This window comes from Mus pahari, chromosome 6 (genome assembly GCF_900095145.1).
Source record: "Mus pahari chromosome 6, PAHARI_EIJ_v1.1, whole genome shotgun sequence".
NCBI lineage: Eukaryota > Metazoa > Chordata > Mammalia > Rodentia > Muridae > Mus > Mus pahari.
This window is the reverse complement of record NC_034595.1, coordinates 47,821,096-47,845,827: the sequence shown is the minus strand read 5'-3', so window position 1 is coordinate 47,845,827 and position 24,732 is coordinate 47,821,096. Positions and strand designations below refer to the sequence as shown.

The window sequence follows — 24,732 nt, the reverse complement described above, 5'->3', positions numbered from 1 at the left end:
AGGAAGTGCAAGCCTCCATGCTCTGAGTATTAATAACATTCTAAAAATATTCCTGCTCTAAAAACTAGAAAAGTTCAGGAAAGTATTGTGTTATTTCAAAGATGCAAAAAACATGAATTCTGTTGACGAGAAATAGAAAGCAATAAGCATAGGGAGAGAAACTAATGATAAAAATGTAGCTGGGGCCCCAGAGAAGGCAGATGCTAGGAGTGAAGGGGTGGGTGGGCAGGTAGGGGAACACCCTCTTAGAGGTCAAGGGGAGAGGGGCTGAGAGGGGGTGGGAGGTTTGTGGATGGGCACCAGGAAGAGGGACAACATTTGAAATGTAGATAAATAAATTTTAAAAAGTATTAAAGACTATTTGATATAATCACGGAGAACAGGAGGAAGTATGGGTGATTTCAAAGAAAGCGCACCTCTCAAGGGGAATTAAGAGTCACTAGGAATCCATTTTTTGTTTGTTTGTTTTTGTTTTTGTTTTTTGAGACAGGGTTTCCCTGTGTAGCCCTGGTTGTCCTAGAACTCATTCTATAGACCAGGCTGGCCTGGAACTCAGAAATCCGCCTGCCTCTACCTCCCAAGTGATAGGATTGGGCCACCACTGCCCGGCTAGGAATCATTTTTTTAAAAAGGAACATATAAATGAGAAAAATCTAATATTCAATGTTAAACTTAGGGACCTTCTGCAGAAGTGACCCAAAAGTAGCTTCTGAAAAAAAAAAGACAGAGAATATTAGAAGTGGCTCAACTTAAAGTGACTTGACATTATGGGAAATTAGGAACAAAATAAGGAAAACAAAACAAAATTAAGGTACACTAACCTGAAACCAAAGTCCTGATTATGAAAGCTCATTTTCAGCTGATATAACAGATATAACAAAACACTCTGAATTTCTCTGCTGTCGTGTTTTTTTTTTTTTTTTTTTTTTTTTTTTTTTTTTTTTTTTTTTTTTTTTTTTTTTACCTGTATGTAGCTGAACGCGTTAGAGACTGAAAATCCAAAATCGGGCGGCCTGAGCAGCGTGGCCTATGGTGAGGGTCTCTATGTCTATCTCACAACATAATAGAAGTCATTATGACAGAAATGTGTTCGAGAAAGAGAGATCGCATGATAGGACAAACAGAAGAAAGCCATTGAGCTGGAAGAGTAGTGTTGTGATTTTTATAACAATTAATTGTCAAGGGATTCACCAGTAATCTCTTCCGAGGGTACTAGTCTTGATGCCTACTAACTTTCCTTTAAGCTTTGACTCTCATAAATTTGACTGCCCCAACATTGCCATGCTGCAGAGTGAAGGTCCATTCCATAAACTTTTAGGTGACCCACACAAGCCATGCCAAGTGATGGCACCAACTAAAGAAACGCTGTCGCTCTGTGTAAACAAATTGAAAGAACTCATTAGGAGCTAGGCCAAATTGTGAAAAAAATGTACCCATGTGTTTGTATATTGCAATGGGAATTTGTATTATAGAGATGACATAATTTGGCAGGAACTTATGAAAAACAAAATGGAAGGGAAAGTTAAATATACATGAATAAAAATCAGACTGGTCTCAGATTTCCACAATAGCAAATGTTAGCTGAAACTGAAACAATGATCATAATTCCAAAGTGGAAACAATGAAACAAAGTTGTAAGACCTGCCCAGCTTGTGGATCTGGAGTAAGAAAACAAGGGTATGACTCTTGAATGGGTATCATTAATCTGTGTCTTGGGGTAAATTGCTCACATGTCTTTTATAATGGTTGGCACTATGAGAGAAAATAATGAATAACAGGTGCAGTTGAACCCAATTACCACTTCTCAAATTGACCCCAGCAGCAGCGGCCGTGGCACTCCTCACTACCTGCCCCAATATTCAAGATTCCGGAATGAAAGTCACACACATACACACACAGCCTTTATATTTTAATATGCCTTAAACAGCTCAATGGCTGGGCCACTTCCTAACCTCCACATAACTGATCCAGCCCCCTCCAATATCCCTTAGTCATAACTTACTAAAATATGCATTCTATCTTTGCTGCCCTAGATCCAGATATGGAACCCTCTTAGGCCATGATCCCCTGCCACCTACAGGACATCTATGCTTTTTGCCCTCTGCACCTCCCAGGAGTGATGTCTCCTCTCCTCCCAGCATGGTGGCTCTCTCTCTTCCTGTTCTTACTTGATCCCTTGCCCAGAATCCTAAAATTTTCTCCTCTGTCTCCCTGGCCAGTCATTGGTTTCCACTAACTTTATTTATAAATCAAACCCAACTGGGGGGCAGGGTCCCTCAGTCTTACTGCAGGGACACTGCAAACAGGTTTTGGGGAAACCTAATTAGCAAGTTAATAAAAGCATCAACACATAGGCACTAAGAACACTCTCTGGAATCTATGTTAAAATGATAAACACAGTTGAAATTGAAAACTGGAATTACTGCTGCTGCTGCTGCTGCTGCTGCTGTTGCTGCTATTGTTGTTTGAGAGAGAATCTCACCTAGTTCAGGCTGGTCTGGAATTTTCTATGGATCAGCGAACGACCTTAAAGTCCCAATCCTTTATCTTTACCCCAAATCAATATGCCCCCTAGAGGTCAAATTCCTGACTTCATGCCTGCTAAATACACATTCTACCACTTACCTACTCTCTCTCCAACCCTGGAATTGGAATGTGAAATGAAATTCTCCTGAATCTAGAATCGAGATCATAGTATTTGTTCCACGTCCTAACCTTTCTAGCTGGAAGATGAGGACTTGGTACAATACTTTTGTTATTACTAGTTCCTATTATTACCGTGGGAACCAATTCTTAAGTTGAGGGGCTCTTTGAAAGTCTAGAAATGTAAGAGATAGGAATTGAAAGGATTTAGTAGAATAGTTTTAAGAAGTGTATTGGTTGCACAAGTCTTATATGCCTGTTCAGTCATATAACATCCAAGTTGAATATTTAGGACTATTTACCACCTTTTCCTCCCTCTGCTTGCAGTATATGATTAAGAAAATGTTGAAAACATTCTCTCTCTCTCTCTCTCTCTCTCTCTCTCTCTCTCTCTCTCTCTCTCTCTCTCTCTGTGTGTGTGTGTGTGTGTGTGTGTGTGTGTGTGTGTGTGTGTGTACATGTGTGTATGTACACTTTCATGCACTTATGCTTGCACCTGTACACATCAGAGGAAAACTTTTCAGAATTCCACTGAGAGTTGTAGGACCAGATTCAGATTATTGAGCTTTTATAACAAGTTATTTTATTGACTGAGCCATCTCTCTGGTCCTTCTCTTTTTCTTGGTATCTGAGAGAACATGGTCTGACATTGCCTGACAGATCCTCAAAACAAGGAGAGTACAGTCTGTGACTGTCAATAGATCAAGGTCCTTGGTTGTTTTGCTTTATTATCAAAAGATTAGAAGATGGCCTAGGCATATGTCTGCACTTTCTAAGTTTCTAAAAATAAAGTAAAGAAACTTTAAAATATGGATCCAGTGCAGTCTGTTTCTAGATCTTAGCTGGTGCTTATTTGATTATTACCACTCCCCATGAGAGCTTCCTGTCTTCCATCTTTTCCTTACTCTGTCCTCTGTCTTTTCTTTACCATCTGCAGTCACCAGATTTTCTGGTTGCAGCATTACATATCATGGCTTATCTCTTCCTCACATGGAGCTCTCAAGACCACATGTTCAAAGCTCCTATCAGAATACACACGTTGATCAAAGAATAATTCTGACATGTGACCCATGTACAGGAAAAGGTTCATGAGGTATAAGCAAAGCAAATTGGGTTCATGTTTAAAATCTCACTTCTATTTAAAGATGATGGAATCATATGACATTTGAACTCCTTGAGCAAACCTAAGACACATGTTTGCCAACTTCCTCTCCACTTCAGTCTGCCTTCTGCTGGGTGGGAAATCAACAAACCTCTCCATTTGCAGTCAGTTTGCTTGCAGCAGAATCTGTTTCCCACCAACATGAAAGAATGTAAATTTCTTTTCTTTCTCATTTTCCATGTTCATTGAGAAGCTCCTACAATGTGTCTTGATCATATTCACTTCATCCCCTAATTCCTAGATACGTTCGCACTTCCCACACACCCAACTGTTTGCTGGCTTTTCCCTATATCAAGTCTTGTGTTTTCTATATAGTCTTTTTCTATTGTTTTATTAGATATTTTCTTCATTTACATTTCAAATGCTATCCCGAATGCCACCTATACCCCCCCAGCCCTGCTCCCCTGCCCACTCACTCCCACTTCTTGGTCCTGGCGTTCCCCTCTATAGGGCTTATACAGTTTGCAAGACCAAGGGGCCTCTCTTCCCAATGATGACTGAGCATGCCATCTTCTGCTACATATGCAGCTAGAGACACGAACTCTGGGGGTTACTGGTTAGTTCATATTGTTGTTCCACCTATAGGGTTGCAGACCCATTCAGCTCCTTGGGTACTTTCTCTAGCTCCTCCATTCGGGGCCCTGTGATACATCCAATAGCTGACTGTGTGCATCCACTTCTGTGTTTGTCAGGCACTGGCATAGCCTCACAAGAGGCCACTATATCAGGGTCACTTCAGCAGAATCTTTCTGGCATGTGCAATAGTGTCTGTGTTTGGTGGCTGATGATGGGAGGGATCCCCAGGTCGGGTAGTCTCTGGATAGTCTCCTTTCGTCTTAGCTACAAACTTTGTCTCTGTCACTCCTTTTATGGATATTTTGTTCCCTATTCTAAGGAGGAATGAAATATCCACCCAAATTGTATCTTGGGTATTCTAAGTTTCTGGGCTAATATCCACTTATCAGTGAGTATATATCTAGTGACTTCTTTTGTGATTGGGTTACCTCACTAAGGATGATATCCTCCAGATATATCCCTTTGGCCAAGAATTTCATAAATTCATTGTTTTTAATAGCTGAGTAGTACTCCATTGTGTAAATGACGTTGTACATCGTGGTGCGGAGCCTAGTGCGCACCACGATGTACAACGTCCACAAGCAGACATAGTGGAACATGTATCCTTATTACCAGTTGGAAGATCTTCTGGGTATATGCCCAGAAGAGGTATTGCTGGATCCTCCGGTAGTACTAGGTCCAATTTTCTGAGGAACCACCAGACTGATTTCCAAAGTGGTTGTACAAGCTTGCAATCCCACCAGCAATGGAGGAGTGTTCCTCTTTGTCCACATCCTCGCCGGCATCTGCTGTCACCTGAATTTTTGATCTTAGCCATTCTGACTAGTGTGAGATGGAATCTCAAGGTTGTTTTGATTTGCATTTCCCTGATGATTAAGGATGTTGAACATTTTTTTCAGGTGTTTCTCAGACATTCGGTATTCCTCACTTGAGAATTCTTTGTTTAGCTTTGTACCCCATATTTTAATGGGGTTATTTGATTTTCTGGAGTCTAGCTTCTTGAGTTCTTTTTATATATTGGATATTAGTCCTCTATCAGATTTAGGATTGGTAAAAATCCTTTCCCAATCTGTGGGTGGCCATTTTGTCTTGTTGACAGTGTCTTTTGCCTTAGAGAAGCTTTGCAATTTTATGAGGTCCCATTTGTCAATTCTTGATTTTACAGCACAAGCCATTGCTAGTCTGTTAAGAAATTTTTTCCCTGTGCCCATATGTTCGAGGCTTTGCCCCTCTTTCTCCTCTATAAATTTCAGTGTCTCTGGTTTTATGTGGAGGTCTTTGATCCACTTAGATTTGACTTTAGTACAAGGAGATAAGAATGGGTCAATTCTCATTCTTCTACATGATAACCACCAGTTGTACCAGCACCATTTGTTTAAAATGCTGTCATTTTTCCACTAGATGGTTTTAGCTTCCTTGTCAATATCTAGTGACCATAGATGTGTGGATTCATTTCTGGGTTTTCAATTCTATTCCATTGATCTACCTGTCTGTCACTGTACCAGTACTATGCAGTTTTTAATCACTATTGCTCTGTAGTTCAGTTTAAGGTCAGGCATGGTGATTCCACCAGAGGTTCTTTTACTGTTGAGAATGGTTTTTGCTATCTTAGGTCTTTTATTATTCCAGATGAATTTACAAATTGCCCTTTCTAACTCAGTGAAGAATTGGTTTGGAATTTTGATGGGGATTGCATTGAATCTGTAGATTGTTTTCTAAATAGTCTTACATGTGTAGCCTTAACTGGAGCTTGCACAAACCTCCGGGGACCTCTCTCAGTCTCCTGAAGCTACCAACAGCTACATAGTTAGGAGGTAGGATTTCATGCCTCCTTCAATCTCCAAGCTAGGATGTTGCCTGCTTAAACATGTGCAGATTTTGTGCATTCTTTCTCAACTGCTATGAATTTATATGTGCAACTGTTCTATTGTATTTACAAAATGGATTTCTTTTAGTGAACCACTACCTCTGGCTCTTACTATCTTTCTAACTACTCTTCCACAATGATGACTGATTCTTGGAAGGAGGGAATGTAATACAGATGTATTATTTAGGGCTTTATGTTTAACAATTTCTTACTCTATACACCTTGACCAATTGTGAGTCTCTGTATTAGTAATATGAGACAACTCATAATATTGGGGGAAAACAAAAATCAAGAAGTACCAGAAACAAATTTAATAACAGAGTTTGAAATAGGAACATAGGGTAGGACAGAAGTGAGAAGAAGGAATGGAGAAAATCATAGACAGGTGGGGTCACATTCTTGGCTAAGCATCATATGGATTTGTGACTAAAGTCCTAACCACTCTTTATTCAAAAAGAAACCAGGCACCTATTACTGACAGAGAAGACCATATATACATAACATATAGATGGCTGCTAGGCAAGCAAATGCAAGTGATTTTTCAATACCAAAGCTCTGCTATATTAGTTCAAACTTTAGATATCTGATTTCAGTTATAATATGCCCAATACAATTACTTTTATGGCAATTCATTAACTATTATCTAAGTACACCACATGTAACTATCCCCCTTCTATGTTTGTTCCATGTTGTAATTCTTTCCAGACTTAGGATAGGAAAAAGGTAAGTTTTTAAATAGCTACTTCGCAAGAAGATCTCATGACTGATTTAACTTATAACTAAGAGGTAAATGCAGGAAATTTTGAGGTGGAAACAAGGACAGAATGGTGCTAACAGACAGGTCATTCTTATAAGTCATGAATGAACTTATTCATATTCCTATAGTAGTAGTAATGCAAAAACTGGCTAGTTTTTACTGACATCAGAATTGTCACTGATTTGATGGCTAGAGGTACCTCTGTCATTAGTCAGATTTTCTCAGAGTTCCCTGGAATCTGAATACCTTGCCAGCAGATCCCAGTTTCCAGTCTGCTGGCCTTGCAGTAATTTATTTGTTTATTTGTGGGTGCTGAGTTACTTACTTAGGGTCCATGATTGTGTGTTTGTTTTTTTAGGCAGGATGTCACTATACAACTTAGACTGGCCTCAACCTCTTGATCCTCTTGCCTTAGTCACCAACCCTTCCCCTGATATTCTGATACTGATGGCCTAGACCTCCGTACTCAGCTTTTGCTGTAACTCTGAGGGCATCTAACTCGCTGCACCAAAGTCCTTTCTAGCAGATATTCCTAGAGCATCTCTGCTTCCTCCACTGATAGCAGAACTCCTTTCAGTAGTACAAGCAAACAGCAAAAGCCAGCTTTGCTTTACATGCTTCCAGTGCAGTGGGAACTTAGTTCTCGTCACTCAGGAGCTGTCTCCATTTCTTACACAGGTGGAAGAACTTTGTAAAGTGGCTGAACAGGGCTTCTGCCGATTTGTTATGTGACATGCCAGCAGGTGAGTGCTGTGCTTTCTGCTTCAGCAAACTTAGCTGTGTTTTAGGGTTTTTTTAAAAAAATATATATATAACATTCTTTTTAAAAAATATTTATTTTATGAATATGAGTACACTGTAGCTGTCTTCAGACACACCAGAAGAGGGTATCACATCCTATTATAGATGGTTGTGAACCACCATGTGGTTGCTGGGAATTGAACTCAGGACCTCTGGAAGAGCAGTCAGTGCTCTTAACTGCTGAGCCATTTCTCCAGCCCCTGGGCTTTATCTTGTTCTTCCCTAAAATATTCAGTGAAAAAAACAATAGGACTTCAATTTTCACTTAAAAATTATTCTTTTATGTTTGTTGGGTGATAAGGGCCATCAACCTCAAAGCTCCAGATTTTCACTTTTTGTAGTAGTAACTCTTTGACATGAACCTAGAACACATGCATAGGAAATTAGAATTATTGACTTAAATTTCAGATGCAATTTCTTTGATCTAGAATTTTCAGGTTGGTATTATTTAGCTGATAAATCATCAGATATCATATTACTATATAGATATCAAATATATGTGTATATGGGTATATGTTTAGGTGCAGCAACTGCTATAAACATTGTAAAGTTGGAAGCCGTGAAAAAAGACTTTGGGGACCATTTAATTAAATTATAGTACAATCAGTTGATTAAATTGTGGAATTATATAACATCATGACTGGACTGCCATTGAATGATTTCTCTGTTATACTAGTAAATAAGATTATAAACATGAATATGGCAAAATATTTTGTGAAAAAAGACTTTAGGACCATTTAATTAAATTATAGTACAATCAGTTGATTAAATTGTGGAATTATATAGCAACATGACTGGGCTGCCATTGAATGATTTTTCTGTTATACTAGTAAATAAGATTATAAACATGAATATGGCAAAATATTTAACAATTGTCAAATTTAAATATGACAGATGAAAAATATGCATTTATATTAACATCCACTAACTACTGAGAATATGTGCAAGATACTAAATAGACATGATTGGATAGGCTGTGTGATGACTATATATGCCTGTATACATGTGGGGGAAAACATCCTACAAGGTATTTTAAACATAGAAATACATACAGGGTATTAGTCATATATGACTCAGAGGCTGAAAAAGTGAAAAATATGTGAAGAATGTATTCATGTTCTTGACCTCTATAACAAATTTTCACAATCTTATGATGTATGACAGCAGGGAATGGTTCAGTCATAGTTCTGAAATCTGGAACTATTAAATCTGAGTATCATTGAGAGCCATAGTCCCTCTGAAGCCTTTAAGCAAGTGTCTTTGCCTCTTCCAGGTTTTAGTAACCATAAGCCCCCCCTTAGCCCATTATATATGACTCCATTCTCTGCCCACACCTCCATTTGACCTTCTTCTGTCTCCTCTATATCTCTGTACCCAAATACCTTCTCCTTTCTCTTATAAATTCCTTGTCTAAACTTGATTACATTTGTAAAGGTTGAGTCCCAAATAAGGCAAGCTCACAGGTGCCATAGTAGAAACTGAACATATTTCTTGGGGAAAATGGACACAACCCAATACTTTACTTTGACAAAATCCAGACTTAGGGTATAAGAAGCACTTTCCATTCTTAGGGCTGAAGAAAGCATACTATAGATTGGCATACTATGTCAAAAACCTAGAAGGCAGTGTTCTTGCATACATTGTCAAGTATCTCTAAGGAAAACTCAAGGAGTTGGAGAAAGCATTCCCCAGGACATGCAGTGAAACTGCATATTAAAGTGCCACATAATTGAAAAGGATACTGATCTTGTATTGCAAACAGAACAACATGTTACAGTGCTGAGACCATTAAATGGGTGTCATGAGCCTGAGAATTCACACATGACTCCTGTTGAGAATGATGCTGTGAGATCACTATATATCACAACTATATCATAGCTGTAGTTGTGAAATGAACTTTAGTTTAATAGTTCTAATTCCAGCTCTGAGATTGTTCTAGTTAATCTATGCTTCTAACAATATCCTAGATATAGCTGTATATCTAATATAAATACTGAGGCATGGATAAAAATTAAGAATCATTGACTGTACTAGTCAAAATTATCCAAAGAACATACAGGAAGGGCTGAAGAGATGTCTCAGCAGTTAGGAAAGCCTGCTGTTCTTATGGGAGATCATGATTTGGTTCCTATCACCAATGTAGGGCAACTCACCCTCTGTCCCATATTGCCAGCTGTGAGTTCTTGCACACACACACACACACACACACACACACACACACTAGCCTTCCAAGGCAAAAGGAATTAGATAGCAAATATTTTCTCTCTTATCAGAGGCTCATCATCAATATGATATCCAGCTTTGAGTCAAGAAAGATGGTGGTTAAGATACTGGTAGAGGTGTAGATTAACTAGAACAATCTCAGAGCTGGAACTGGATAGCGATCCATCCTACCAAACCATAGCACACTGAAATGGTAGCAGAGTGGTCCTAGGAAGAAAAATGTAGTTTCTATGCCCAAAAGTGAAAAAGGAAGGGGAGAATCACCAGGGAAAGAGGGCTGGAAGCTAAACAGACAGAAGTTAGCATCAATGCTAAGGCTCAGCCAGGAGACCTTGGCACTCACAGCACTTGTTTCTCCTCCATTTGCCTTGTGCAATACCAGCTCTCTCCTTGCAGCCATTGTTGTATGCACTAAGTATTGCTGACAAGGCTTTTGCTTTCCCTGTATCTCCCTTGTTCTTCTTCCTCAGGTATTTGAATAGCTTGCACCCATGTCCGTTGTCTACTCAGTATTCTTCTTATGACTTCTTTGGATGAACTCCTCAGTGACTCCTGTGTGGTTCTCAGCCCTGAATTTGGGTTTGGTTATGTTGGAAACACATATCATACCTGACATTGCTGTGTGTCTGTTTCCTGACCTCATGTCTAAAATGCACATTGCATGAGAAGAAAGAGCTTGTCTTGTTCACTCTTATAGTGTCCTTCCCACAACAGTGCCAGCTTCTAGGAAGCACTTGACTAGTATGTATCTCCCTGAATGAATGAATGAATGAATGAATCAGAAACAGATGGGTAGCCTCCTGATGTTAAGAAGACAGTTGAAATTTTTATTGTCTTAGGTCATGTAGGGTCAAATAGAGGTAATTTCCACCTTGTAGAGTTATTATTTATATTATGTGAAAAGCACCTGCCATGGATCAGCATTTGAAGTGTGTTAGCTTGCTCATCACACAAACTTCATTCATTAGGATCCCCGAGTCCAGAAGATTTTATCTCAGTCAAATGCTTTCAACCTTGTTTCATTTTAAAATCAACTAGAGGATACTTTTTAAAAAGTATTACACTGGGTTCTGCTCAGCTGAAATCAGGATTTAATTGGTCTGGAGAGACACTTGAGCACTGATCATTTTTAGAGCTCCCCAAGTTGAGCTAATGTCCAACCAGCACAAATGAGCACTGACTTCAATAATCAGTGGGAGCAAAGAGGAGGAGAGATGGCTATATGAACATCACAGTTCCTTGGCAGCCTTATAAGTCTTTGTCCTTCCCACACTTGGAAACGTCTAGAAGTCAGTGGGGTCTATTTCCCCCAGTGCAAGTCTTCCAGTGGCTGACTAGACAGATGTTTCTCATTTATCCTTCCTGCTGTGTTAGGGAGAAAAAAAAAGAAAAAAGATCTCCAGCACAGGTCTTTCAAATGATGTTTACACATGTAAGCAATTACCTCTGTATATACCATCAGCTATGACAAAGGAAAAGAGTAAACTTAATAGAAACCAAGTAGATGTTTCATATATTCTCCTAAGGGAACCCTGACAACCACAAGGAATAGCTAGACAGAAACACAGAAATCAAGTAGACTCCTCATATAGTCTCCAAAGAGAACACTGAAAAGCTCATATACAGCAAGGAAGAGATAGACAGAGACCAGTCTAGGTTCTAGGACTTATTCTAAAAAGTCCCAGGCATTAACTGGCACCCAGAAAACTGCCTGGCATGTTGTGTGATAAATCCTCCCCTGTGGGGAAATGACATTTGCCTAAGGTTGAATACCTTCTTTTGTTGAACATTTTACATACATGATATGTACTTCATGATATTATGGTAACTTTCTGGAATTTCACAAATGAAAGAACTGAACCAAAAGTTCACAGTTGGTAAACGAAATCCACAATATTAGTGTTTAGGTCTGTCTGAGACTCAACATCCCTGCCTTTTTTCTATCCATAGCTGCTTGAGTCCTTTTTAACTATCTGTCTCTGTGATTAAGAGTAATCTGAAGCATTTTCTCTTACAATAAAGAACAAATTCTTTTCTTCACAAGCTTGATGCAGTGAGCACACCTCAGTACAAGTAGGTATTCATGGGTTCCCATGGCAACTCAAATTCTTAACAGATCTATTCAGATTTGCCATCATGATCTTTAGTGAGCATCAGTTGAGGTTTATTCTGTGGCATCCTGGTAGGTATGGGAGATAAAGAAATGAAGAGACACATCTTTCTTCTCAGAGGATTGGGAAAAAATGGAGAAAGGAACTACACACTTTATTTTCTAAATGTTACATAAAAGTGCATAGCCATTCATCTGAGCAAGTACTGAAGACCATTCTCATGCTGTAGGCCAAGGTGCCAGGTAAACATGAAATTGCATTGTTGTCTTCTCCATCAAAAAGAAGAAGAAGAAGAAGAAGAAGAAGAAGAAGAAGAAGAAGAAGAAGAAGAAGAAGAAGAAGAAGAAGAAGAAGAAGAAGAAAGAAGAAGAAGAAGACAATGACATAGGTAGATGGTCCAGCTGATAAATCTGTTGTTACATAAATATAAACACCTGAGTTTGGTTTACAACACCTATGCTTAAAAAGAAAAAAAGCCAGGCAAAGCAGTGAACTATATGACTGTAACCACAGGGCTAGGAATGCAGAGACCAGGATTCTGGAGTTTGCTGCTTGCTGAGCAGTCAGTCTAGCCAACTAGTAAACTCTAGATTCTGGGGTAGACCCTGTCTAAAGAATACAAGATACAGCATAACTGAGAAAGATGTCTCCGGTCTTCACGCACAAATATACTTGAGTTCATAGTGCATTATCACATGTGCACACACATAAATACCTACATATGTGTACTATGCATATGCAAACACAAACATACAAAAAGTAATTGAAGAAGTTAATTCATAATGATCCAGGGAGGCAATGCTAATAGACTATTACAAAGGGCCTCTAACCTGAAATTTAGGTAACACTCTTAACTTTTTAACACTTATTGAACACTTGTTATGTTCTAGGTAATTCCATTTCATCCTAATATTCACCTAAGGTACCCTCCTTCTGTCAGTAGAAAACCCCTGAGGCAGGAAGAAATGGAGTAGAATGCTCATAGTCATGGATCTCATAACAAAAGTAGCCAGGATTTAAATCCAAAACATCTAGGCCTAGACCTGATATTGCCACCCACTATGTTACACTGCCTCCTTCCAATTTTGCATAAATGTTTTGGTTCCTATTTACTGAAAATAATGAGACCAAACTGAGAACTAATGTATTTTCATTCATGGTATATTTACATTTCACCTGGCACTTGATAGTCACAGGGATTTAGAGTCATTAGGGTACTCCCTAGACCTTTGAAGACTACATTTAAAACAAATCAGTTTTATCCATAAAGGTAGCAGCTTGCAGCCTGGGAATTGCAGGTGATCACACCCTTAATTGAAAAGGGGGTACAGTGCTTGCATTCTAGGAGACAGAGTCACAGGGTCTACCTCGCTAAACTGCATGGACTGTTCTGGCTGAGGGTCTTCCACGGGTTGTGCTTTGGCTCCTTTTTATGGGTACCATCACCATGCCTTTATCCAGATGACTTCTGTTTACCCTTCTGTTCATTAACTTGCTTCATTTCCTACGAGAATAAACACTACCCACCATACCCACTGCTCCTAAATAAGCCCAAATATTTTCCTATCTTCATATGTTTCTCTTATGTACGGTAATGGTAGTTATAGACTCCATTTGAGCAACGTTTATCACTCACTCCCTCATTCTGAGATCCATAAGGTAAGAACCTGGCCTTCTGTCCACCAAGTGTCCCCATTGCCTAACATAAGCAACTCACCTAGCAGAGCCAGAATGTGGCCTTTGCCTTGGGTGTTTGTGTGTGCCAAATGTGTGTGCCAAGTTTAACTCTTCTCTCTGTCTCTTTCTTGTTTAGGAAAGAATAAAAAGGAAACCCAAGGGAACTTGGTTGACATCCCTGAAAGACCCCAAAGAAAAACTGAACATGTGGTATGCAGCTGGGCATGTGGTGCACCTGGGAGGGCATTAAGGACCCTGATTCCATCCTCCCACATCTTGCTGGGCTAGGCCCTCCCCTGTGGGTTCTTTATTTTCACCCTACACCTTATTTTCTGACTGTGTTTAGGACCTGCCTCAAACAGAAAAGGGAGACCTATTAACTCCTAGAATATGGGTTAACGCCTAACCTAGTTAGCATGAGGAAGCCTTTTGCCTGTGCTCAGTGATGGGCTTGCCACATTCCCCAATCAATTGTCTTTTTAGTACCTGTACAGCAGAGTGTCCAAATCATGTGATCACCAACTGTCATCAGACTAAAGGGTGGCCAGAAGCACATTTTGATTTCTTAACTCTGGCTTCCAGAACCTGAGGGCCACCTTTCCCTAAAGGCGAGGCTTTTAAAATGTAACAAGTTCTCTGATTCTTGAAAGAAAGAAAGGAAGAGAGAGTGTGGGAGGGAAAAGAAAATAAATACACAAGGAAGAGAGAGTGTGGGAGGGAGAAGAAAATAAATACACAGCAGATGATTAAAAAATTCACCTTAGTATTCTCAGCATTTATCCAGGAGATATTGAAAAATTGGAAGGTAGCATGAATTTTTCTATTGTTGTTTTGGCATGTCTGGATTAGAGCATAATTCATCTTAAAATGATATGAGGTCTCTTCATGCACTTCACACATGGAAGTATTTTAGAAAACAGTATCCATTTTGGCAAGCATCTTGCCATGTGAAAACAACCACAAATGCTTTTTTCCTTGAGTGTTAAGTCTGTTGTGAATAAGATTTTTAAAAATGCATTTTGCTCTTTTATTTTTCTTCCTGTAGAACTTTTTAAAAATTTCTGTAACAATTGACTCTTCTCGAATCCTTGTATAAACAATCTTCATTGCCCCACTTTTTAAAAAAGGAGATGAAGCAGAGGTTTGATAAGGCAACTTTCTATTATCCAAGAGAAATAATCAATCATATGTTCATTCATTCATTCATTCATTCATTCAACAAGCATGTGTTGAGAATCTCTGTCAGCCACTAACAAGACCTTAGAGATTTTTCAATAACTTTCTCATATGACCTTGATGACATATCAATAACTACCTCTAGGGCACAAGGTAATTAGACAAATACAGTAGTCAGTGGTAAGTGCCTTGATAGACAAATGGTTGAGAAAGAACAAATTCTTGTCCATTCTTGGCTATAAGGAAAGGCAGTACGGGGAATAGGATATGAGATGGATCTTGAAAATTGCATAGGAACCCAATCATTCCAGGCATGAGCATCAAAAAGGGTTAATACAACTGAGGGAGTGACATTATAAAGAGATAAAGACAAAGAGCATCTTCACTTGTCTAGCTTTATGAGCCTGGAGAGAATGATGTAGGACTGAAAGGGATAATCTGGAGAAATAAGCAAAAAGAACATTAACATCCCCTAAACAAGCAAGGAATTTGGACTTCTTCTGGTACAGAAAAGTGGTATAGAGTATGTTAGTTACTTGTTCCTTTACTGAGCTTAATTTGGGTTCAAAGTCTTCAATTTCCCCTGTCTTTAACTATAAGAGAGTCAGGAAGAATCCAAAGAAATTTAAAAATTGATGATTTTTAATGAAAATATCCATGCATGCAAGTTGATTAAGTAAGATTTTTCTAAAGCTTTCACCTTTTCTGAAGTTGTCCAAAGCTCTAAAAAAAAAAAAAAAAAAAAAAAAAATGCATAAGAATCATCTCTCTGGTTTTCTATATAAAAAGTTTCTCTTTGTCCCAAAATTATCAAATTATCAAAGAGGAATTAGTTTATATTCATCCCAAAAATCTACCAGTTGCTTGTCAACCATGTCAGAGCAATTTCACAGTGTTCTAGTATTTCAAGCAAAAAATTCTTCACATTCCCGGGAGCAACCCCATCCGTGTCTGTTACCCAGCTCATAGACAAGCTTCTTGTTACAGCTGCTCTTCTGCAGGAAGTTGGGGTGTTCACCACTTACACGTGAAAAGTTTGACATATCAAAAAAGACTGCAAAGTTTCAGGCATTTGAACGTTGGGGGAAGGGAATGCAAATGATGTATACATCATTTCACGGTAAGTGATGAACATTTTAGATTGCAAAGAACAGAACCAACTCTACTAGCTTAGCTATCTGGAGAAATTGGAAATTTTACTGTGTTAATTATGGACAGAAATGAAACATGAACTAAGCCAGAATTAAACATGGGCAAGCTTTCCCATCTTTACTGTAAGTCACATTCCCTTCACCCTCTCTGCTGGATAATAGGTATACTGCGTGTTTTGCCTTGGATGCCCAGTCCCAAGCCATGTAAATAGAAGTCGGTGCTTCTTCCTATAACCACATTAGCTGGTCAGACAGAAGGCAAATTGCCCAAAGGATCAGAGCAGCACTGATCAGGCATAGATATTTACCCCTTCTACACATGAAAGGTGTCAGGATGCCTTACTTGACATCTCTGGGTCTTACTTGTCTATTTCATTGCAAAAGGACCTTTTCCAGAATAGGCTTGGAATTCGAATGCTGACGTAAGCTAAGCATCATTTCTATGCCCTGCTTATAATTTTGGGTCTAGTGTGAGGTCTTCCCAATCTTATAAGTCTCTCATTCTTTCTAAGCTTCCATTTTCTTTGTTAAATAACAATCAGAGAGACACTTAGGTATTCTTTAAACTGTGCTCACAGGCCAAAAGTGGCACTATTATCGGGCTAGTCATTCTTTCACCAAATCCACTGAAGAGGTCATAGCTTTCCAGCTAATACTATTCCTATAGATTCCTCTAGCACTCATAGAGTAGGACATCAGAATGCCACCCAGGTCCCAAGTCCTTTGCCTGTACATACAAAACAGAAAATGAGATAAAGTGATGTCATCAATCTTCTCAAAATAAACTTGCCATGTTTTCATTGAGTTAAAACTTAACAGGTAGAGCCCTATGCTGCCAAATATGTAAGATTCTTCCTTGTTTTCCAAAGCCAGACTTTGCAATAAATCTTTCTGATGTGTGGCCTCGACTTTGGCCAAGAGTCTGGAGAAGCTCTGTGTAGTGAATGTGTGCCAGTAAGATGCTTATGTTATTTTGGTAGAAAACTCCAGAAGAAAATCTGCAGCGAATATACCCTACCACTATGACTTCAGCACCAGAAGACCCTGTGACCTTTGTTAAGAACAGGCCAGTCTCCCAGCCTGTTGAGCATCTTTATGTGAAGGATGAACAATCTGAGTTATGGATAGACAGGTTCAGAAAGCTGGAAAATGCCCTTTTCCTGTGTGACCTGAGCAACACAGGTAAAGTATGAATTCCAAAGCTCACCAACCCAGTTTTCTTTGTGTTCTAACTTAGACTTGGCTTTTTTGTTTTAACCAAACCTGGCTTGGTTTCATCTCATGGGCAAACAGTACATTTTATCTACGAAGTGGGTGCCTACAAAAATCAGAATACAGCAAGATTAATCAAAGCAGAATTCCCTACAAGGTGACCGACAATGTCATTGTGTTTCCTATCCCTACCTCTACTCTTCCACAAGTTGAACACATGCTTCATTCTTTTAATTCCTCTAACTCCCTTCTTTCCCCAAGATAAACTCCAAGCTACTTAGCAAGTCAAATTTGGTACCTGCGCACCTAAACTGCCTCTTCTAACAGTTTTCATTTTTAGCATTTTTTTTTCACACAGTCATAATGAGTAATGGGTCATTTGTTTTTCCTCAGACACACCTTACTTTTCTATTTGTTTAAGTCTTCTGTCTTCCTGGTCTCCTCCTCAATATTATTTGTACTGAAATCAAATCACTGTTCTCTGGGCTTTGAGACAGATCTAAGTCAGACTTCCTCTGGCCTTGCCAGCTTCCTTAATATCTATCATCATATTTGATACCATGTATTTTTTTACTTGAAGGTTCATTGTTATCTTAGTAGTAGTAGAGCAAATAAATGATTTCAAGTGTCTGAACACACTAATACAACATGCATGGTGACAAGTGCTCTTAGATTATGCTATTAGATTATGAATATGCTTATATTATATATGTGAGAATTTAGAGAAAGAAGAGTCCTTTTGTGGGATCAGCAAAGGTTTTATTAATATTAAAATAATTACTGTTTCAGTGCTGCCATGTCCTACAAAGGCACCCATGTGAAAAGAGCAAGGTCTTTATTTCCTTTATGTTCTTTTTCTTCTGTTTTGAATTTTAATACAATTTTAGTCCTCATGAAATATAATAGCATAATACCTAAGATTTTGAATAATTATGGAAAAGGAATGAAAGGAAATTTAGAAAGACCTGAAATTATTAATTGTAAGCTATCTGAATAATAAAATATTCACTAAAACTCTATTAATGACTCCAGAGCTGGGTTAGAGGCTAGACCAGGAAGAAGTCCAGAAAGACTGAGCTGTGGCTTCTGTCCTCAAGGGTAGACTTCTAGGCGAACCACAGAATAGCAGTAGTTAACAGCATAACAGAGGAAGGGTAAAGAGTGACATGTAATAATTATGATTGAAGGAAGAATTGAAAATTAAGTAGTCCAAAGGAAAGGCATAAGGTGCATAGTTACTATTAAATATGAGAAAGGAGTTCTAATGGACCATGTCTTTAAAAAAATCTAGAAAGAATAAATTCTGGATAATTTTATTAAGAGAAATGGTAAATATTTGAGACGATATTAAATTATACAGAGTTTATTTTTATTGGAATATCACATGGTACTACATAAAATGTATCAATTAAAATTTGTAATATAAAGCAAAACAAATATGAAAGAAGGCTTAGCGTGTAATGAGCTGAAGAACCAGAGACTGTACTGGGAGATAGAGCTGGAACTGAAGCATGATATAAACAATGCTTTGGTGGCTTCATCAAGTCATTCTAAGTTGAAGCCATCTTCTCCAAATGTTAGGAACTGAGCTGACTCGTGACAGGGAAAAGGATAAACAGGACAGGCACAGAAGTGGACATTTGGTCATTAGACACATGGTGAAGTTGAGCCTTAACTGTGATGCTGGGAGTTAGGATAAGGCATCCTTCTCTACCAAAATCCACAAAATAAGTTCAAGCAGGAAGGTCATCATGAAAGCTGAGATAAATCATTTAGGGAAGATTTCTATGGTGAAGAAGAGAGATTAAAAAGGTTATTATTGAAGTAATCCTGAGCCTCTATATACTAAATGAAAGAAAAATCATTCCTAAATAAAATGTTAAGTCATCATAATGTATCCTGGATCTTAAACTAAGTTGCTAAGAAACACCCCAAAGATTTGGACCTTTCTAATAGGAATAAAACAGTCTGAGAAAATATGTAGTTTTTGTTGAATTTGGGGACAGATTCTGATGGCTTTGAGATGCCTTTTTTCATGCCCCCTTCACTGTTTATGCCTGTTTTCTCCGTTTCTATGAAGTTTGCTAGTTGCTCAACAGCCAAAGACTATATCAGCCAGATCTGGGAACATCTACAAATGTCTAATGGGAAAGAGGATTAGCTAAGGTCACGCTGTTTGTTCATTAGCCACAGTATTTCACAGACCATGAAGGCCTTTTCTAGATGTAGAGCTGACAACACCTGCTCTGCCCACAGATGACTCACTGTTCTTTATTATGTGCAAGGAGCTAAGTAGGCCAGTGCATTCCCTATCCAGGATCCAGCAGACCATCCATCATCAAATCAGTGTTTCTGGGAACTGACTGGGCTTATTCTCTAATGGGAATTGTGAAGAAAATAGCCTCAAAGAGAAGGAACAAGGAATGACAAGTATTCTAAAGAAAGAGTGTCTGAAACGAATGGCTGAGTAAATGATATACTAAGAATTCACCCAATGAGCCAAAGTCTAAACAAAAAATATAAAGTCCAAAGAGGCAGAATGCCTTAAAAGACATGGGCTTAAACATTGTATTCTTTTCATTTCTAAATTCTCACCTTGGCAAGACTGACAGCTTAGTACCCTTCTTTGCAGAGGAAGAACTCAAGCTCAAAATGATGACATAGTGGCCAGTAGGAATTAGATCCATAATTCAAACCTAGATGTCCTTGGCTTCTCACTACATCTGGTACTAGAAGGAGAATGATGTTTTGCTTATTTTAGGTCAGAAGATATCGATTCTACTCTAGAGTCTTATCAGTTAAGTTTTCATACTATTAAAGCTGTTCAGAATGACCTTCCTAAGGATAGTAGTGCCTCTCACAATGACCTATATCTTCTTAAGTCAATTAACAATCCAGACAATCCCCAAAGAAAGGCCTAAGGGCCAACATGATCTTGATTATAATTCCTAACTATGACACTCCCAAGGAGCTTCTAGGTTGTGTCTAGGTGGGAGTTAAATAATAAGGACTCATGGGATATATATTACATCTTTTAAAAATGTTGGCATATTCTTTTGGCTGTTTATGACACAGATTTTCACAGTTCAAAGCATGAGATTAGCAGACTCTGTGACTCACATTTAATCTCTTACCCTCATTTTATAATATGATATAATAACTAACTTTGCAGTTAGCTATTTAATTTAAATACTTTAAGCAAGTGATTGAACAACTCTAGAACTCAGTTTCTCCCTATATGAAGTCGGTAATGATAAGAAGCAAATGAATCAATATTGTACAATGCTTGGAATGGAGTATGAGACATAGGCTATATTTGTAGGTAAATATTTGTTATCATAAAGATTGTTTCATTTCTGGGGATACTGGTTAGTTCATATTGTTGTTCCACCTATAGGGTTGAAGACCCCTTCAGCTCCTTGGGTACTTTGTCTCGCTTCTCCATTGGGGGCCCTGTGTTCCATCCAATAGCTGACTGTGAGCATCCACTTCTGTGTTTGCCAGGCACTGGCATAGCCTCACAAGAGACTGCTATATCATGGTCCCTTCAGCAAAATCTTGCTGGCATGTGCAATAGTGCCTGGGTTTGGTGGCTGATGATGGGATGGATCTCCAGGTGGCGTAGTCTCTGGATAGTCCATCCTTTCATCTTAGCTCCAAACTTTGCAATCATTGGGAAGAGAGGCCCCTTTATCTTGCAAACTTTATATGCCCCAGTACAGGGGAATGCCAGGGCCAAGAAGGGGGAGTGGGTGGGTAGGGGAGCAGGGCAGGAGAAGGGTATAGGGAACTTTCAGGATAGCATTTGAAATGTTAATAAAGAAAATATAAAGAAAATATAATAAAAAATAATAGAAATAAAAAATAATAAAAAATAATAAAAACCCTTCTCCATGTGTTGGAGAACTATAGACAAGAGATTATTCCTCTGTGTTCCCAAGTGTAGCATCTAACATGTCTAAGCTCAAATTTCAGGCTTATAAAGCAGTTAGTGATCATTAGTGATGCTGCAATCTACACTTATAGTCCAACCTCCAGCTATTTTAACACCTAACCTACATGTAGAAAGCATGCTGACATTGTTATCATTGAGACAGATGACATATGGATGACAGATCCACAGATCTATCATACGGGTTATTTGAAGACAGTCACAGAAAATGTGTGTGAAGACGGAACAGTTTAACTCTCACATGTTTGGGAACATTCATGAATACTTTGATAAGAAAAATCCTGAATATTTAGGAACATGTTTAGCAAGCATACCATTTCTGTGAAAAATTGCATTTAAATTTAAGTATGTATACAAAGAATAAACTTAATTCTTTTTTAAAAACAAATGTGTGATGTTATCGAATCTATCTGCTTTGTTCTACCCCAAAGTCATCATCTTTGGTATGTAAGACATATCTTAGTCTAAATATCTTAAGTAAATTTTCAGAATCTTAAAGTCATAAAACAATAGTGATTAACATATACCTCCAACTCATTCAAGTTAGCATATATCTTTTCTTTAGTCTCCCTTCTTTAAAAAAAAAATAATAAAATAAACTTTATCTACCTATGTTGTCACAGGAGTGCTGCAGCAGGAGCGAGCCAGGCGCCTCATTCACAACTACAACCTCATTTACAACTTGTCTCTGAGTCCCCGGAGAATCGACCAGGCTTTGCAAAGATACCGTTCTGGAGAAAACATAATTTTGGAGCCAGCACTTCAGTACTTAAAGGAGCTATAAGAACAAGCACACACCATGAGAACAGCTGTCTCTCTCATTTCCCCTTTATGGGGACCTGTGCTTCTCCTCAGTTTGAGGGCTGGGCAGAGGCGTTGTCAGAGCTGAGATGTTCTAGCCAGTTTTGACCAGGACTTGGCTGTGGTAAAGAACAGTTCATAATGATCAGAGAGATGTAGCTTTCTCTTCTGATATAAGAGTCTAATCATTTGAAGTGCTCTTCTGTTCTTTTAGTGCTTATTATCAATGTGTTTGATATTTATTTTCTACATTTCTAACAAACTGTTTTTGAAAAAAAAAACATGAGTTCATGTGTCAAAATGCATTTGTAATGTCAATAACTCCCCAGAATGTTTGGGTTTAGTTTTAAGACAAAGGATATATAGTCCAGACAGGCCTTCAACTTATAATCTTACTGCCTCAGAATACAAAGGGCTTTAATACAAATTTCCTATGTAGATAATAGGCCACCATACTAGCCTCTATTTTAGGAATAATTTTGACTATATGAAAAATAAAAGGCATGGTAGAACATACCCAGCACTCAGGAGGCAGAGGCATGTGGACCTCTGTGATCAAGGCCAGCCTGATCTACTGAGTGAGTTCTAGAACAGCTAAGGCTTCACAGAGAAACCCTGTCCCAAAGAAAAAAACAAAACAAAACTGAAGTAAAAATGTTGACACTGTCTTAACAGTAAGCAGAACAATAATTTAAAGTTTAAGTTTTCTATGTAAGTTTAGCATCTTTTCCAGGGCAAAACTAGCCAATGTGAGCAGTTTCTCTAGAGATATTTCCTAGAGTCCCCAAGAGAAGTTTCAAGGAAGGGTAACTGGAATTACACTTTAGAAGTCCTCTGCTCTCTCCAGGCAGGAAAATTTGGTAGTTTCCACCAAGCATGTAGTTCTCTCTTTAACATGTTCTCCGGCTCTCCAGCTCTTGTGTTCCAAGCAGCACAGAGATAGCCATAAGTTCAACTGAAGAACATGGTCCTGAAGCTTCAGAGATAAGATGCTACAAGGATAAGTACTAATGAAACTTAAACTGGATGCTGAGCTGGAATGGTATGAGAGATAAGATAAATGAGTTAGTAAAAGGCGAAAGATTTATAAGATCTGAAAAGAAACCAGAGAATAGGAAGAATAAGGAAGACCAACACGTGGATACTTCATTCCTCCCTAAAATAGGGAATAAAATACCCATGAAAGAAGTGGCAGAGACAAAGTTTGGAGCTAAGACGAAAGGATGGACCATCCAGAGACTGCCCCACCCAGGGGTCCATCCCATAATCAGCCACCAAACGCAGACACTATTGCATATGCCAGAAAGATCTTACTGAAAGGACACTGATATAGCTATCACTGTGAGGTTATGCAAATGCCTGGCAAATATAGAAGTGGATGCCCACAGTCATCTATAGGTTAGAACACAGAGACCCCAATGGAGGAGCTAGAGAAATTACCCAAGGAACTGAAGGGGTCTTCAACCCTATAGGTGAAACAACAATATGAACTAATCAGTACCCCCAGAGCTTGTGTCTCTAGCTGCATATATAGCAGAAGATGGCCTAGTCAGCCATCATTGGGAAGAGATGTCCCTTGGTCTTGCAAACTTTATATGCCCCATACAGGGGAACACCAGGGCCAAGAAGTGGGAGTGGGTGGGCAAGGGAGCAGGGTGGGGGGAGGGTATAGGGGACATTAGGGATAGCATTTGAAATGTAAATGAAGAAAATACCTAATAAAACAAGTTTAAAAAGATAAATGAGTTAGGCCATGTCAGGCAACAATCAAAGAAAATAACTTCTGAGCATATCATACTGTCCATTTTATAGTGTGGTGTGTCATGACAACATCTCATAAACAAACATTCAAGAACAAAAGCAAAACCACCTAGATTCACAAAAATAAACTTAAATTTTAACTAACTTAAACTATAGAATTACTAAACTTCGCAGACATGATTTTCCCCTTTTGACAAAGAACCAAGAAAACAAAGGTTTTAGGATTAATTGTTCAATACAACTACTAAGTACCAGGAACTTAGCACTATATTCCCCCAACTTCGACATCTCGGTAAGATGTTTCACAGGTCCATTTCACAGATGAGCAAACAGGCTCAGAAAATAGAGTGAGAAAACTATGACTGTGCCAGTTAATTGTCAGCGAGAGGTAACTTCGTGTGGAACCATAGATCATTTTATACCCTTTATCTCTGTGCAGGTAGGCTAGAGAGGCTGCTGGGACAGAGAGAACTATAAACCCAATTTGAGATTAACGAACTCAGTCATAATCTTCAACAGCAAGGATTTTGCCTTGTTTAGGCTTTTCTGTCAAATATCTAATCGAATTCTTGATCCAGCGGTCTTAGTTACCAGCAGATGTAAATAGACAAGGCTTATTTACAGACACTGCATTGGAACAGGTGTTCACAGAGCTTTGTGTCTGTAACCAGTGTTTCCATTTGTTTTGGCTGAATGGATATTTCTTTAGAGAGGAAAGCCATGAACAGATCATAACCCGCTTTCTACACTCACCATCCAGATTACACCAAGAATAGAAAAGGAACGGGCTCTAAAACAGCTAAAGTCCATTCACTATTCAGTAGATTTGGCGGTGAGTGAATCTCCCTGAACTTCAGTTTCT

At 38.6% G+C, this 24,732-nt stretch overlaps 1 protein-coding gene across 1 annotated transcript in view; it reads left to right on the top strand.

Moving 5' to 3' along the window:
* Positions 1-22,092, top strand: part of C6H1orf87 (chromosome 6 C1orf87 homolog) — a 65,861-nt gene extending 43,769 nt beyond the window's left edge. Inside the window, exons 8-11 of the mRNA XM_021201294.1 lie at positions 7,684-7,748; positions 13,954-14,027; positions 17,125-17,326; positions 21,932-22,092. Of these exons, the coding sequence (XP_021056953.1) occupies positions 7,684-7,748; positions 13,954-14,027; positions 17,125-17,326; positions 21,932-22,092 (502 nt within the window). The remainder of the gene's footprint in view (positions 1-7,683; positions 7,749-13,953; positions 14,028-17,124; positions 17,327-21,931) is intronic.
* The last annotated feature ends 2,640 nt before the right edge of the window (positions 22,093-24,732 follow it).